General features: G+C 46.3%; 1 protein-coding gene across 3 annotated transcripts in view; it reads left to right on the top strand.

Annotated features, from left to right (window-relative positions):
- The window catches only part of Nde1 (nudE neurodevelopment protein 1), a 33,614-nt gene extending 19,405 nt beyond the window's left edge, over positions 1 to 14,209 (top strand). For all 3 annotated transcript variants that reach the window (XM_008829877.3, XM_008829878.3, XM_029561989.1), the window contains exons 5-9: positions 4,045 to 4,181; positions 6,700 to 6,879; positions 8,614 to 8,705; positions 10,978 to 11,129; positions 13,070 to 14,209. In XM_008829877.3, coding sequence (XP_008828099.1) covers positions 4,045 to 4,181; positions 6,700 to 6,879; positions 8,614 to 8,705; positions 10,978 to 11,129; positions 13,070 to 13,163 — 655 coding nt within the window. In that variant the 3' untranslated portion in view covers positions 13,164 to 14,209. The remainder of the gene's footprint in view (positions 1 to 4,044; positions 4,182 to 6,699; positions 6,880 to 8,613; positions 8,706 to 10,977; positions 11,130 to 13,069) is intronic.
- The last annotated feature ends 2,868 nt before the right edge of the window (positions 14,210 to 17,077 follow it).

The raw sequence follows: 17,077 nt of genomic DNA, 5'->3' as shown, positions 1-17,077 counted from the left end.
AGTGTGAATTACTGCCCCATCATGACTGGATGACTGTGACTCTATGGTATTGAAGCCACATTCTGATGTCTAGCAAAACGCTGGTTTGCTGCCATTTCCACCCATGTATCTTTGATCAAAAGCAAGTCACATGGTCACACTGAGTCAGAGGATGGGAGAATCTATTCTGCCAACAGTGAGGCACCACAAGGGTGTGGGTACAAGGAGGGGTCAAGACTTGGGGCCAACAATGCTGTTTCCCACAAGAAGTGAGTACATTCACATAGCTCCAAAGTCCATAGTAGGGGGTAGAGCATTCTTAAATCTTTTTTTTTTTTTAAATTTTTTAAAATTGTGTGTGTGTGTGTGCATATGTATACCTGTTTGTGGATACCCACAAAACCCAGAAGAGGGCATCAGATCCCCTGGAACTGGAGTTACAGGTGGTTATGAGCCACCTGATATGGGTGCTAGGAACTGAACTCAGAGCCTCTGGAAGAGCGGTATGTGCTCTAAACTGCTGAACCATCTCTCCAGCATGAGATTTTTTTTTTTTTAATGGAAATTCAGGCACATAAAAATAGACATTGTTCAAATCCCTGCCATGGATGGGGGAAAGGCCCCTCAGGATTTATAAGCAGTTAATGGTTGCTGGGGTTGGGGGGCATTTTCTTCAGTGGTGTGGCTACCCACTCAGCTCATGCTCCTGTAAGCAACCCTAGTGAAACTCCGAATCACACACACAAAGACATGAATATGGTGGGGGGGGGCAACTTGGGGAAAGTAGAGGGGACAGCAGAAGTGGGAGGCACATAGGATGATGATGGTGGTTCATATGCTCAAAATGTAGTACTTGTATGACTATGTCCTAAGGAAACTATTGTTATGTATAATTAATACATGATGATGAAAAAAATAGACCTTACTAGCCCACCTCCCCCATTCCCCTGTAAAGAGCATTTGTGTGCAGTGTCACACATCCTGCTTTTCCCCATAACAATAGATCTTGGAGATTGGTCTGTTGGAGGACACAGAGCCACCCTTGTTCTCTGTTTTCCCAAACACATACGTAATAGTCTGTTGGGCGGCTGGTACCGAGTAATGCCGTAGTTTATTTTTCCAGTCTGCTGTGGGTGGGTGTCTATTGTTCGAGGATGAGCATTGCTGTGATAAATAACCTCGCATGGGTGTGTATTAGCACTCTGTAGAGTGCTGTCCCAGGGTGGAATCGTTGTCTAAGGACCAGCCTGTGTGATTTGGACAGGACTTGTCTACTTGTTCTCTGTGCTTTTTACCAGTTTACAGTCCCCGAAGCTCTGTGCCGAGTTCCTGTTCTCTAAGCCTCACTAACACAGAGTTTCCAAATGTGGGACTTCTGCCCATCAAATAGGTGAGAAATTGGTACATTTCTGAATTCTAAAGTGATTGGGATCTATGGTATTCCCTTTTCTATGATCTCTGCCTCCCTCATCCCCAGTGTTTATAATCAAACCCAGAGCCTTCTGTGTACTAGACAAGTGCTCTACCACTCCAGTCCCATTTTGAAGGGTGGTTTTTGTTTTTGTTTTTGTGGGAAGGTGGGGTCTTTCTAAAAAAAAAGTTTAAACAGAGTTTCATGTAGCACAGGCTAGCCTTGAACCTTCTTTGTAGCCAAGGGTGACCTGGAACTCCTGATCATCCAACCTTCACTTCCTGAGTGTTGGAATTACAGATGTGCCACCACACCCAATTTATAGAAACTGGATTTGTGTATCTGTGTTTTCATTGTTTCTAAGAGACTTTCATCTGTTTGTGACATCAATGGAAAGAATTTGGAGATTCTTCTTGGCCGTGTCTATTGAATGCTTTATTGTGCACGAGTCATTTGACTTCTGTACAATCAGGTTTTTTATAGTCAGTCACAGTTAGGAGGGCCTTCTGTCTCCAGTCTCTGAAAATGCTTAGCTTATGTTTTCTAGTTTTAGAGGGAGCAGGGAGTTGAGACAGGGCCTCTCAATGTAGCCCAGGCTGGCCTTGAATTTGCAATTCTCATGCCTTGGCTTCCTACGTTCTAGGGTTACAAGCACATGCTGTCAGGCCTGTCCTGTCATTCATTGGTGAGACTATAGAATGGTGTGAGCTCATACTGGCCAGAGCCAGTCCTCTCCTGCTGATTCGTTGTCATACCATCTTTCAGATCAGTTCCTAGTGTCTTTTTCCCCCATTAACATCAATTGGTACTTTTTTAAGTACCTGTCTCCACCTTCTGAGGCTGGAACTGCAGGTGGGCCGCCATGGCCACCTGACATTTACGTGGGTTCTGGGGATCCAAACTCTGGTCCCCATGTTTGTAGTAATTGCTTTAACTGCTGAGCCATCTCCCTAGCCTGGTGCTGAGTCCCCTCGCCCTGGAAACAGCACTTCTGCTTTTCCAGAAGTATTTTGTGTCCCTCATTCTGTGAATTTCTAGACATTTGATCTTTTCCATTGTTGCTTGTCATGCCAGAGACATTTGAACTGATTTTGATGTTAGTCCTGAGTATTTTCCCTCTCGTCTCTAAGCACTTTGGGTAACTTTATCCTATTTGCTTTCTCTCAAGATCCTTGGAGAATAGACTAACATGGTATACATAGGAAATGTTGAATAAGTGAATAAATCCAGCCTTCCCCTGCAGTTAGTTGAAGGCATAAGAACCCCAGTGAGTGTCACTGGTAGGAGGGCCTGGGTGTTAACCTGAGCTCCAAACCTGCTCCAACCACAGAAAATATATGCAGCATGCCAAGTGCTTTCTAGGGGCAAATACGCAGTGCAAATAAAAACATGCCAGCGCTTACTGAGCCTGTTTCTGAAACAGTTCTGCTCTGCTTTTAGATTACTTTATTCCTGACCTCATGTCATGAGGACCCCTTACTACCCCCACTTTACATATGAGGAAACTGAGGTTCAGAGAAAGTAGCTGGGCCAGAGTTACACATTAAACAAATTGTTTTGAGATTCTAGCCCTCTCAGTCCCTTTACCATTCACCACCACGTTGTCTAGTGAAATATCTACCTTGTCCACAAAGAAGTGGCTGTTGGAGGGCAGCTGAATGTGGGCTAGTGTTTAGATTTTTTAAATTTATTTTTATGGGTATAGATGGATGTGTGTGTGTGTGTGTGTGTGTGTGTGTGTGTGTGTAAACCAGAGGTCAACATTGTTTGTCTTCCTCAGTCACTCTCCATGTTATTTTCTGACACTATTTCTCATTGAACCTGGAGCTCTCTGTTCCTGATAGGCTAGGCTGAGTGCCAGAAGTCCCCAGGGTCTGCCTGTGTCCACCTTCCCAGCACTGGGATTATAGACATGTGCTGCTGTACCCAGCTTTTTATGTGGGTGCTGGAAGTCTGAATACAAGTGTTCAAGACCTTTAGTGACTGAGCCATCTCGGTAACCTCAATGTCTTTTTTTTTTATCTATTTATTTTTGTGTCTGAGTGTTTGGCTGCATGTAAGTACACTCATGTAATGCAGCGTAGAGGCCAGAAGAGGGCGTCAGATCCCCTGGAACTGGAGTTAAAGATGATTGTTAGTCACCATGTGGGTGCTGGAACTGAACCCAGGTTCTCTGCAAGAGCAACCAGTGCTTTTAACCACTGAACCATCTCTCCAGCCCCTAGCCTCATTTTCTTAACTTTCAGGTCACTAAGAGATGAATGTTGGGCTCTTCGGCCTATTTAAGCATGTGTTACTGGACTACGCATTGTGTTGGGTTGTTCTGAATACCAGTCAGTTTATGAGCTTCCACAGCAAGCTGGAGCAGACTGCTGTCAGTGACTGGAAAGAGCATGTGGTCCTGGTTGGTGGAGACTTGGCTCATCACTTAGTGTCATATCCTATGGTGGTCATCAGACACCCTGCCCTCAAGACAGCCTGGGGCATCTCCTCCACTCTGAAGATTCCATTTCTCAGGTGAAAAGCCTGAGTCCCTGGAGGCCTGTGGGTGTCTCGGAGCACCCATGCAGGGATTTCTGCCCAGGCACAGCTGAAGGTATCCCAACAGACGCTGCTGTTGCTGTCTTGGATAACTTTGCATTTCTCCTGCCCAGAGCCACCATCATGTCCCTGGAAGACTTTGAGCAGCGCTTGAATCAAGCTATCGAAAGAAACGCCTTCCTGGAGAGTGAGCTGGATGAGAAGGAAAATCTTCTAGAATCCGTGCAGAGGCTGAAGGATGAAGCCAGAGGTCAGAGGCCTTGTTCTGTGTTTTCCTGGGCATGGTCTTTTCCCCATCCCTGACAATATCTTGCCCCTCGGCTTTGCCCAGCACTGCCTTTCCTGGAAGTCTGGGACTGCTCTGCACATGAGGCAGAGGCTGTGGAACAGCTCTGGGTAAACTTGCTGAGGTCCCGCCAGGTGTTCAGCACTGTCAGCTGTCATCAGCGTCTATTGAAATGGCCGTAGAACCCCTCAAGCAGATCTGCAGAAAAGGCCTTGGGGTTCACAGATTTAACCTTTGTTGAGGAGTTTTGCCTGTGGGCAGCAGACTTCAGTTCAGGAAAGATGCCTCAGGGTATATGGTTCCCAGATACACCAAGCAGGCCTGGGGCTCAGCAGGAGCACAAGTGGTGGTGGTGGTGGGGTCCTATTGCTAGGATTGCTAGGCAGCCCACGCTTCTGTGACTTTTGTGACTGAGACATTTGGCTTGGGACTCTGAAACTGCATCAGCATTTGTTCTGTGGAGTATAGCAGTTCCAGAGGCAGGCAGCTACCCAGACAGCCATCTGGGGGCACATCCAAGCTAGGTGCATGAGGCTTTTTTTTTTTTTTTCAATGTTTTAATTGTAACTTGGATTCTAAAGTATTGTCATTAGATATGGTTTAAAAACAAAAGTCAAGTTTAAATAGCTTTAGATTTTTGGGACATGTTGGATTCCATTTAGGAATGCTTATTAGAGCTGGGCATGGTGGTACACATGTGTAGTCCCTGCACTCTGGAGGTGGACACAAAAGGATTAGGAGTTTAAGGTCATCCTTGGCTAATACAGTTTCAAGACCAGACTAGACTACATGAGACCCTGTCTCAAAAATAAAAAACAGGGACTGGAGAGATAGCTCAGCAGTTTTACTGGCTGCTCTTATAGAGAACCCAGGTTTGCTTCTCAGCACCCACATGGCAGCTAACAACTATCCATAACTCCAGTTCCAGGGGATCTGACACCCTCTTATGGCCTCTGTGGGCATTACATGCATATGGTACACTTACACACATGCAGGCAAAACACTCATACACATAAAATAAATTATTTTAAAAATACAAAAAAACAAAGCAAAAACCCCAAAACCTTGAATGGAAGAAATTCTCAAAGATAATGTCTACCCAAATACTCCAAAATTTAAAGAGCTCTGAAATCTGAAGCACATCTGGTAGAAATCATTTCAGGTAAGAGCTATCGGCCTCTTCAGTCTGTGCCCATCAGTAATGAAGAGGTTAAGTACATCACAGAAATTTATTTTATGTAAATAAGTGTGCAGTCACAGGAAAGATGGACCAGGCCCTTCATGGTGGGAGAGAGAATCAGTCACGGACAGGAAGCGGCCTGGGTACCCATCTACTTATGCTTCATAAAACCACTCATGTTTATGTTCATGTAGGTGTTCACACATGTAAACTGTATAAAGAGGAGGCCTGGAAAGGTTAGGTGGTGGTGCATACCTGTAGTCAGGGGGCTTGGGAGGCTGAAGCAGGAGGATAATTTGAGCTCAGTCTGGACTATAAGAAGACTTGGAAAAACCTAATTAGCTGAGCATGGTGGCACACACCTTTAGTCCCAGCACTTGGGAGGCAGAGGCAGGTGGATCTCTGTGATGGAGTCTATCTTGGTCTCCATAGCAAGTTCCAGACCAGCTGGGGTTACAGGGAGACCCTGTCTCCAACCGCCCCCCCCCAAAAAACCCATAAGGCAGTCAGTTACAGAACCATGGCCATGCAGCTCTGTTAAGTTCTGCCCGTATCTTTCCCTTTTTCTCTTTCCTTGAGATCCCAGCTAAAGCCTGGGCATTTTGAACTTCCTCATTCTTCCCGTGAAACTCTCCCTGCTGCCCCCTACCATGCCTGCTGAACCCCCATCGTTGTCGAACATGCCCACCTAATTCAGAAGGCATGACTCTCTCTTCCTCGTCTTCAATGCCCTTCTGGCAGCCATGGAGGTTTCCAGCTTGCTTGCCTCGGGGCGGGTGCTTCTTTTAAACACTAATAAAATTGTTCCCAAGCTTTAGAAAGAAAAACAAATGAAGAAAAGATTTTGCCATGTGTTCCAGTGAGACCTGCAGGGCAGCTGGGAAATGTTTTCATTTAGGATTCTACCTATGCTCCTATGTGGAAACCTTTTTTTTTTTTCACATACAATTTGCTTTTTATTTTTTTTATTTTTTAGAAGCAGCATTTCATTACAGCTTTAACGTAGTCAATAACAATTTCCAGAGCAAAGATACATCTCTTTCAAAAGTGGCTATAAAATTTTTAGGTTCTTTTTTAACAATGAATCTATGTGCCATAGCTGTTTAAAGAAATTTTAACTTTTTGTATTTTGCACAGAAGGAAATCATGTTGTTTTGCATACCTGTTAGGCATAGTACATGGGTTCCCTCCACTCGGGTTCCAGGTGGTTCTCTAGCTGGCGGCCCTGTTCCCTGTCTAGTTTCACCTTTGCTCCACCCCTACGAAAGCAAAGGCTCATGTTCCCATCTTGTCTGTGCGCAGATCTGCGGCAGGAATTAGCCGTGCAGCAGAAGCAAGACAAGCCCAGGACACCCATGCCCAGCTCAGGGGAAGCGGAAAGGACGGACACAGCCGTGCAGGCCACAGGCTCTGTGCCATCTACTCCTGTGATTCACCGAGGACCCAGCTCTGCATTAAACACACCAGGGACGTTGAGGCGTGGTAAGAGGATGGGGCAAAGGGAGGATTTTCTTCGATGTGAGAACCTGGCATGGGTCCTAGGTAGGATGGCCCCAGCCTGCCTGGGGGGCAGGGAGCAATGTGGTGTTCAGCAGGGCAGGGCATTGCATCCATAAGAGAAGGGTCCTGAATATGAGGTTGGGCGTTGCAGATCCTTTGGTAAAGAACAGGAACTGTCTAGAGGGGCAGCAACGACTTGACTCAAGCCTCAGAGAATGTGGGTACAGCCTGGCAGACCCTCCTGTGCTTCCTGCTTCCTTAGGACCCAGAAATCCTCTTAGAATGGGAAGGCCTAAACATCATAGTGACCAAGTAAAAGCCGAAAGCTTCATGAACTGAGTGTTGTGGTGCATACCTGTAATTCCAGTACTCAGGAGGCCGAGGCAGGCAGATTAAGAGTTCAAGGCTAGCCTGGGCTACATAGTAAGATCCTGCCTCATTCAAATAAATACATAAATAAGTAAGTAAATAAGGCACTGGGATCTGCGACACATCCATCTGGAAATGGGTCCTGTATAGCCAGTGTGGTTAAAACCAAGAAATTTGAGTTCTGTCCCTGGCCCTTTTGCTCATTGCCTAATCAGGAGACTCTCTGGTCAGGCCACTGAAGGCAAATAGACACCACTGTTGAGTGTCCTTCATGTGCCAACAGTCTTCAAAATAGTTTACGTTTGGGCTTCACAGAACTCTCACACGCCCAGCAATCAAGTGCCAGTCCCACCTGGCAGAAGCAGAGACCAAAGTCTCTGAAGTCACCCAGCAGATAAGAGGCAGAGTTGGGGTTTGCACCCAGGTGGGCCAGCTCCAGGATCTGTTTATCTATGAGCTTGCACTCTTGGTAGGAGCCTTGGTTGTGAAGAGTGGTTTGGTTTCTGGAGTCCCAAGCTTGTTTTCTGTGCTCTGGGGTTCACACGACTCACCTGGGGCTGAGTTAGTGGTTCAGGTTCAGCTGGTCTGGGTGGAACCTGCGGTTGTACGTGCTTGTCTAACAAGCACCCAGCTGTGTTGGGAAGAGAGCCTTGTAGAGTAGAGGTCTTTTTTAAAAAAATGCATTACATTTATTTATTGGGGGTGGAGGGTGGTGGAGATCAGAGGACAGCTTGTGGGAGTCAGTTCTCTCCTTCTACCATGTGAGTTTTAGAAATTGAACACAGGGCATCAGTCTTGGCAGCAAGTGCCTTTACCCACTGAACTGTCTTGCTGGCCCTGAGTAAAGCTCCTTTTAATGTGGCTTGCTCAGCTGACTGTGCAGGTGCATGACTATAATTCTAACAGCAGAGGAACCTGAAATCAAGCCCAACCTGAGTTACATAGAGGGACCCTGTCTCTCCCTCCCCAAAATGTGGTTTGTTCTCTCTTCCTTTCTCTCTCTCTCTCTCTCTCTCTCTCTCTCTCTCTCTCTCTCTCTCTCTCTCTCTTCATCCTAGTCATCACTGTTAATGCTTATGAACTATGTGAAATTCTTAGACTTTCAAGAGGACTTAACTTGGTTAAAAAAGATTAACATGTAAAAATAAATATTTAAGATAATCTTTGCAAGGACTCAAAATAGACAAGTCCAATAGATTCTTGGCACATTGCCCAGTTAACTCTTGAAGGCCATAAGATGGCAACCCAAATCAAAGGGAGGATACCAAGCCTCCTCAACAGTTCAAATTTGGGGAGTATGGTACACAGACTGTGGGATGCTGTGTGACATGCTTCTTACATACCCAGGTCCAGAGAGCTCCACCAGTGGGACTCCACTCACGCCCGCGGCCCGGATATCAGCCCTCAACATTGTCGGGGACCTGCTGCGCAAAGTTGGGGTAAGCTGGTGCCTTTGCAGGGTTCTGCATGCCTTCCTGCTTGTCTAGCAGATCTGAAGGTTTGTCCTAACAGCCTCACTTCCCCACTTTCATAGAGACCCATGGGTTTTAGATGTGAATGGTCTTTCCATGTCTCTGAGTGTCCTTAGTGTGTGTGGTGGGAGTTTTGTTGCTGAGAGTCTGGGGCTTTCTTCTTCCCAGGTGTCTTCCATTTTTCCTCCAAGTAATTTGGGACAATGGGGTGGTGTCTATGTTTCTTTGTTTTTTTTTTTTTTTTCGTTTGAAACCTAATCTCATTCTGTAGCCCATATCAGACTAGAACTCTCACTCTGTAGCCCAGGCTGGCCTCAAACTTAGACTAGTCCTCCAAGTGCTACGGTTACAGGTGTGAATTACCATCCTCATTTTACAGGTTGTCTTTCATTAAATTTTTATTTATTTATTTACTTTATGTGTATGAGTGTTTTGCTTGCATGTATGTAAGTGTACCATGTGTGTGCAATGCCGGTGGAGGCCAGAAGATGGTGTCAGATCTCCTGGAACTGCAGTTACGGACAGTTGTTAGCTACCCTGTGAGTATTGGAAACTAAAGCTGAGTCCTCTGGAAGAGTAGTAAGTGATCTTAACTGCTGAGCCATCTCTCCAGCCCTCATTTAATTTGGAAAGAAAGGACCATTAAAATAGGGGCCGGGCGTGGTGGCGCAACGCCTGTAGTTCCAGCTCTTGGGGGGCAGAGGCAGGCGGATCTCTGTGAGTTCAAGGCCAGCCTGGTCTACATAGTGAGTTCCAGGACAGCTGGGGCTACAGGGAGACCCTGCTTCAAAAAGACAAAATAATAAATAAATAAATAAATAAATAAATAAATAAATAGGGGGTTGGAGATGGTTCAGGGGTTAAGAGCACTGGCTGCTCTTGCAGAGGACCTGAGTTCTGTTCCCAGCACTCAAATGGTGGCTAACAATTGTCTGTAACTCCAGTTCCAGGGGACTTGACGCTCCCTTCTGGCCTCTGTGGGCATTGCATGTATGGATCCACTTACATGCATGCAGGCAAAACTCTGATTAACAAAATAAAAAATAAATTAAAAAAATTTTTGATTAGGATTCTCCTTTCTCTCTCTTTCCCACCCCCCCTTCTCGCTCTCTGTCTCCCCCTCCCCCCTCCCTCTTTCTGCTCGTTTCTCAGAGTTTAATAGAACATCTTAAAGTGAGGGCAAAGAACTTGACCTTCAGGGTTTTATATTAATTACATGCAGGAGTGCTTTGTTCTTAAGTAGCAAATTCTTTGTAATTGTTTTTATGTTTTAAAAACAGTGCCTGAGCCAGGCGTGGTGGCGCATGCCTTTAATCCCAGCACTCGGGAGGCAGAGACAGGTGGATCTCTGTGAGTTCCAGGACAGCTGGGGCTACAGGGAGACCCTGTCTCAAAAAGACCAAAACAAAACAAAACAAAACAGTGCCTGAAAGGCCATGTCTTGTCAGGCCAGCCTGTCATGGGGCTAAAAGAGCAACTTGCTACACTACGTGCTTCTGTGTTCCAGCTCCCAGCCCTGGTTTTCTGTTCCATGCATGGGTCTCTCTGGATATTTAGGGCCATTTCCTCCAAGTTCAAGTCCTTGTTTAAACCTCTATGCAGGTTTAATGAGGTAAACAAGCTAACAGTTTCAGAGGTTGAGCTCATGTTTCCTTTATTTTTATTTTTTGGTGAGAGATTGTTTTGTTTTTGGCACAGAGTCTTTCTTGCTATGTACTCAAGGCTGGCCTGGAACTTGTGGTAATCCTCCTGCCTCACCCCGAGTGCTGGGATTATAGGTATGCACTACCATCCCCAGCTCAGATTTCATTAGGTAGAGTTAGTGATTTTCCAGATATCTTCCAGGTAGTTCAACAAATGGTTCTAGGACTTGGAGATGCACTGGGTTCCACTGGGGATCCTGCAGAATCCCAGCACAACACCAAAAACCACTTTGGGTTATTCTCTGTCCTGGCTTCCATGAGAGAGGACTTCCTGTTCCTGCTTTCTTTGCGGGGGGGAGGGGTTGGGGAGAGCTATAAGAGTCTTGTGTAGCTTGGGCTGGCCTCAGTCTTGCTATGCAACTGAAGATGACCTTCAATTTCTGATCCTCCTGCCTCTGCCTCCCAAGAACTAGGATCACAGGTGTACGCTACCACATACTTTATGCTCTGCTGGAAGTGGAGCCCAGGGCTTCATGTGTGCTATATCCCCAGACCCTCATCTGTATCTTGAGTGATGAAACCATGTTTCTCTCTAGGCTCTCGAGTCCAAACTAGCATCATGCCGGAACTTTGTGTATGATCAGTCCCCAAGCCGGACAAGTGGCCCCACCTCAGGGAGAGGGAGCAAGAACAGAGACGGCGGTGACAGACGGCCAAGCGGCACCAGTATGGCTTTGGGGGACAAAGGGTCAGTACCTTTGCTAAGCTCAGTCAGGGGGCACAAGGCTGCTCCCAATCAGACACTAGCTCTGATCTGGACCTCTTATTTTAAGACTAGGATTATTTCAGCAAACCTTACCCTTTACTTCCTTGTACTGACACAGATTCTCCCTATGTAGCTCTGTCTAGCCTCAAATACTCCTTTCATTTGAGGCCAGCTTGGTGATATCCGAATTTGGGCAGATAGATGGCCAAGGAGAAAGCTGTGATTCTTCATTCTCTTCGTCCTCTATGAGGATGTCCTATCTAAATCCCTTGTTTGGGACTTTAGCTTCCCCCAGAACATTTTGTGTATGTGTGTGATATGCATGTGTGCACATGCATGTGGAGGCCAGAGATCAACCTCAAGTATAGTTCCTCAGCCCCATCCACCTTGCTTTTTGAGTCAGGGTCTCACTAGCTTGGAGCTCACCAAGTAGACCACTGAGCCCAGGGATTCCGTCTCTGCCTCCCCAGCCCTGGGATTACAAGCTTGGCCCACCATGTCTGACTTTTTTTTTGTTCTTTTTAAGATGGGGTCTCCCTGTATCCTGAGCTGGCCTGGATTCACTATGGAGACCAGGCCTGCCTCTACCTCCCAAGTGCTGGGATTAAAGGCGTGTGCACCCATGCCCAGCCTCATGTCTGACTTTTTACATGGGTGCTGGACAAGGCAAACACTACTGAGCCATCCCCCAGCCTCTATTTTTAAATTTGTATAACCTTTTAGAAACTAAAGAGACTGATACAGTTCTAGTCAAACAAGATTCCCAAAACCAGGCTCCTGACTGGGGAAATGCAGATCTGATTGATGATGACTTCATTTATGTCCTTATCTAAAGAAAGCCAGGGCCACCTCTAGACTCAGGAATTCACTAAAAGGAGCCTGCACTGGATCCCAGGCAACGACTATCTGACATGTCTGAGACCAACACATGACAGGAAATGAATCACTTTCCATAGTGCACACTAACTTCTGGACCTCTAAACACAGTTGATTTTTAATTTAACTTTTATTTTTATGTGTGATGAGTGTTTTGCTTGCATGTATGAAAGTGCATTCATATCATGCAGTATCCACGGAGGTCAGAAGAGGGCATCAGATTCCCTTGGAACTAGAGTTACAGATGGTTGTTAGCCACCATGTGGGTGCTCTTAACCCAAGTCCCCTGCAAGAGCAGCCAGTGTTCTTTACTGCTAAGCCAACTCCCCAGCCTTTTAGCTTTATTTTTATGTGTATGAGTGTTTTGCTTGCGTGTATCTAAGTGCACTCATGCCTGCAATGCCCAAAGAGGCCAGAAGGGGGCATCAGATGCTCTGGAACTGGAGTTAAGGAGAGTTGTTGGCTGCCATGTGGGTGCTGAGAATCCAACCTGGTACTCTTCAAGAGCAACCGGTGCTCTTAACCACTGAGCCATCTCCAGCCCCCTAAATATATATAAAAATTTTTTAATTACATTCATTTATTGTGTGTGGATGTATGTATGCTTACCACAGCACACATGTGGAGGTCAGAGAACCACTTGAAGGAGTTGGTTCTCTCCTTGTGGGGTTCTGGGGATTGAACTCGGGTCCTTGGGCTTGGCGGCTTGCCTTTGCCCACTGAGCCATCTCACCAGCCATTAAAAAAATCAAGTTGCTGCAAATGTTCATTTGGACACAAGTCCCTGGGTTCAACCCCCAGTACTCCTCGCCCTCCAAATGTAAGTGCCCAATAAGTGGTGGACAGTTGTATAGGGTCTTCTGAGATGGGGGCTTTTCCTGTGACCATGGGAACCAGATAGCCAGTGTCCTTTTCTTCATTTCACAGGAGAGAACACTGAGACCCACCCCCACTCCTGACATTCGTTCTTAGAACTCTGAGGGGCCCTGTGATAGCCACTGGGGTACTGTGTCCCATCAGCTAAATGTGGTTTGCTCTGTCTGAAGGTCTGGAAAACGCCTGGACTTTGGGAAGCCAATTTCACAGCCCTCCTCGCCAGCGCTGCCATCCACCCAGGGTGTGGTCAAGCTCCTGCTTTAAGGACCCTGGAGCTCTGCTGGGCAGGTCCTCACCTGCTTTACTTCTTCACACTTGGCTTTTGGTTGTTGTAGTTTCCAGTTAGTTTGAGAAATAAGAGCCAGCATCACCAGCATTCACTGTGTGCTGTGCAGCCCAAGCCAGTGATTCAGGCTGTTTGCTGTGGCCCTCTGATCTGACCCAGTTTCTGGTGTTGTGTGTCATAGAAATGAGCTGGGCCCCATAGACAGTTCAAAGGTGCGAGTGATGGGGCCACCCTTATCCTTGAGTCCTGTTAGCCCCAAGAGGTGCTACTGGTTTAGAGTCTCCTCCAGAGAGGAACCAGAGTCCAGCTTCTAGCTGGAGCTGTCTTCTGGAACATTCTGCCAGTGCTTTTTACAGCATGCTGAAATTGTATCTAGGACTGGGGAATGCAGAGGCGTGGGGTGTGGCACATGTGGTCATGTGCCTCTGAGACTTTTAATCTGCTTTACATGGGGTGTTTTAGAGATGTGTCTGGCTCTCAGGGTAATTCTCAGGTCAGTGGGATGTTGTCCTCTGTAGATAAACCCAACCCCTGGTTTTCCTTAGTTCCCTGTCCTGATTTTGGGGTAACATCAGCATCAGGACTGTGGAGTAGATCTGGCCTTGGTCATGCCACTCCTCAGAACAGGACTTCATCCAGCCACTGTGGAATAGCCAGGGCCACCGAAGTGCCAGGTCACGATCACCATGGGAAGTTTCGGTATATAGAGAGAAGCACAGGCTGTCCAGCACCAGACACAATCTGCTGGCCTCTTCTGGGTCCGTTGGCCCCTGTGCGTGGTGAATGGCTGCCTCACACTCCAGCACAGGATTTCGGAGCATCGGCTTCACACCCTTCACTTTGCTACTAAGTTATTTTCTGATGGGGCAAAACTAGCCTGGTGTTGGAGCTAGAACTTTCCAGTGCTACTGAAGTTCACCAGGCAATCTTAAGCTGCGTGGCTGTTTGTCCCCCTCAAACATTCTAACCTGGGAAAAGATGGACTTTTATTTTTTTATAAGAAAAATAAATCACAAGAAAGTTCTGTTCGCTGGTGCTGCTTTGTGTTTGTTCTCCCATGTCAGCTCACGAGGCAGGGAAATGCTTTCGTTTAGTCAAGTAACAAAACAGGAAAAAAATCTGTGTGCTGCATATAGATGTTTGTTTTGAGGTGCGTGCATGCGTGTGCATGCGAGCATGTGTATGGAGGCCAGAATTCAGCTGAATATTGTCCTCCATTTCTCTTCATCTTATTTTTTGAGACTGGGTCTTTCATTGAACCCGGAGCTCATCCATTAGGTTAGGCTGGTCAGTGAGCTCCACCTACCTCTGCCTCCCAATGCTGGGGTTATAGACACATGCCACCAGGCTCAGCTGTTATGTGAGTACTGGGGATCAAAACTCCAGTCCTCATGTTTATGCAGGGGGTACTTTACATACTGAGCCATCTCTCCAGCCCCCGAAAAATCTTTACTAAATCATTTTTCTATTTCGGTATTTGGTGGAAGGATTGAACTTTTTTTTAGCATGTGTGTTGTTTTATCTTTGGAACAGTTTGTTGACTAGAACCTTCTTAAAGCACGTCTGTCTAAAGCACTACGGTTGGTGTCCTGGTTTGTCTCTCCATTGCTATGACAAAACACTCTGACCAATACCAACTTGGGGAGGAAAGGGTTTATTTAGCTTACATATCTTGGGTCACAGTTCGTCCGGGAGCCCAAGGTAGGAACTCAGGGCAGGAACCTGGAGGCAGGAGCTGGAGCACAGGCCATGGAGAATCACTGCTTACTGGCTTGCTCCCCTGGCCCCTGCTCAGCCTGCTTTCTTATGCAACACAGGCCCACCTACCCAGGGGTGGCACCACCCACAGTGGGCTGGGCCCTCCCACATCACTCAACAATCAAGAAGGTACCCCATGGACATGGCTACAGGCCAGTCCAATGAAGGCAATTCCCCAACTGAGGCTCCCTCAACCCAGGTGTGTCAAGTTGACACTAAAGCTATCCAGCACAGTTGGAGAAGGAATAGGCCTTGGCCTTCTTTTGTACAGTCTTCATACTAAGAATGGTTTCTTAAGGGCTTTGCAGTGGGGGAGTTGGGGGAGGTTGTGTGGCATTTGAGGCAGCCTGAGACTTAAAATCTTCCTGCCTCAGCCTCCCTGAGGCATGGGCCACCACATCTGGTATATTTATGTTTTTAACAGTTTGGAGGTGCTTATTTTAAGAAGAATGTATACACAGATGTAGCCTACCAAGTCCAAAATACATTTTAAAATTTTTTGTGTTATTGTGTGCATATGATGTATGTGGGGGCATGTATGCCACAGCATGCATGTGGTAGTCAGAAGACAACTTTGTGGGGTCTCTCCATCTTTATGTGTGTTTCAGGGATCAAATTCAGATCATCAGGCTTGCATTGTCAAGTGGCAAGTACCTTTACATACTAAGCCATCTCACTGGCTCTGAAAGACTTTGGCCTTTAGAGAGGCAGTTTGCTGACCCCTCTGCTGAGTAAGAATACTGTATTTTAACTTAAACAGATACTTAGAGTATCTATTGAATGTGCTTCCCCGAAAGGCTTGGGACCAGAAGTGCTTAGGGCTTTGGTATTTTGGATGTTGTAATATTTATGTATACATAATGAGATGCAGCTTGGAGATGGGACCCAAGTCTAAACACAGAATTGATTTGTGTTTCATATATGCCTTATACATGTAGTCTGAAAGTAACTTTTTGTTTTATTGAAATAGGGTCTCATTATGTAGACTACACTGTCATAGAACTATGTAGCACAGGCTAGCCTCACACTTAAGATTCTCCTGTTTCGTCCTCCCAAGTACTGGGAATGCGGGTGTGCACCCCATGCCTTGTTCCTGAAGGTAATCTTTTAAAAAAAAATATTTTATTTTATGTGTATAAGTGCACCTGTGCTGTGTAGTGCCCACAGAAGTCAGAAGAGAGCATTGGATTCCCTTTGAATCCACTGCCATGAAGGTGCTAGAAATTGAAGCTGGGTCCTCTTCAAGAGCAGCCAGTGCTCTTAACTGCTGAGCCATCTCTCCAGCCCCTGAGGGTTACCTTATACAATATTTTTAGTGTGTCTGAATTTTGATTATGACCCATCACATGTAGAATTTTCCAGCTGTGGTAGAAAAAGGTCTTCAAAAGGGCACTAGGATTTTCAGACCAGATACTTGGGCAGTACACAGACATGGGTTTCATTATAAAACTGGTCTCCTTGGTTATGTTCGGGGGGGGGGGCAGTGCCTTAGCCACAAAGCATGGTACTCCTCTGAAATGGCAAGACTAACTCCATTTTGCTCTAGCTGACTTTTGTTTTACCGTGTTTTTGCCCAGCCATTCCCCCTGCGGCCAGCTATTCAGAATCTCATGCGGTTTCAGAGAGTAAATTGTTTCTACTATAGTGGAAAACTTACAAGTAGCCAGGTAGCAAGTCCAGGTAACATGTCCTCCCACCCAGCCTAACTAAAACTTAAACCTGCCCTGGTCTGGTGTAACTATACTGATCTGATGTAACCACAGTTATTGGCTTTACCCCTGGCATGATGTAATTGTGGTTTTAAGCTTTATGAATCCTGCTTCTCAGAGTCGTCTTGGGCATTAGCCCTGCCTCTGACTGCTGGCTGTTAAAGGACACCTAATTCGACCATCACTGTGTGACATTCCCCTGAGCATCTCGCTCTGCGTTATATGACCCTCCAGCTGCCCACGTCCAGGGTGGTGAGGGCCTTCATACAGACACCCATTACATCTTCACTCATTTTGTGAGCAATAATTTTTAATTTTATTTTATGTGTATGAGTGCATTGCCTGCATGTGAGTGAGTGCAATGCTGTGGTGGTCAGAAGAGGGCTTCAGATTCCTCTGGAACTGGAGTTAAGGACGGTTCGTAG

The sequence above is a fragment of the Nannospalax galili genome, unplaced genomic scaffold (genome assembly GCF_000622305.1).
Source record: "Nannospalax galili isolate Female #2095 unplaced genomic scaffold, S.galili_v1.0 scaffold32, whole genome shotgun sequence".
In the NCBI taxonomy this organism is placed as follows: domain Eukaryota; kingdom Metazoa; phylum Chordata; class Mammalia; order Rodentia; family Spalacidae; genus Nannospalax; species Nannospalax galili.
Note: the sequence above shows the minus strand (reverse complement) of the source record. Positions and strands in the feature narration are given on the sequence as shown.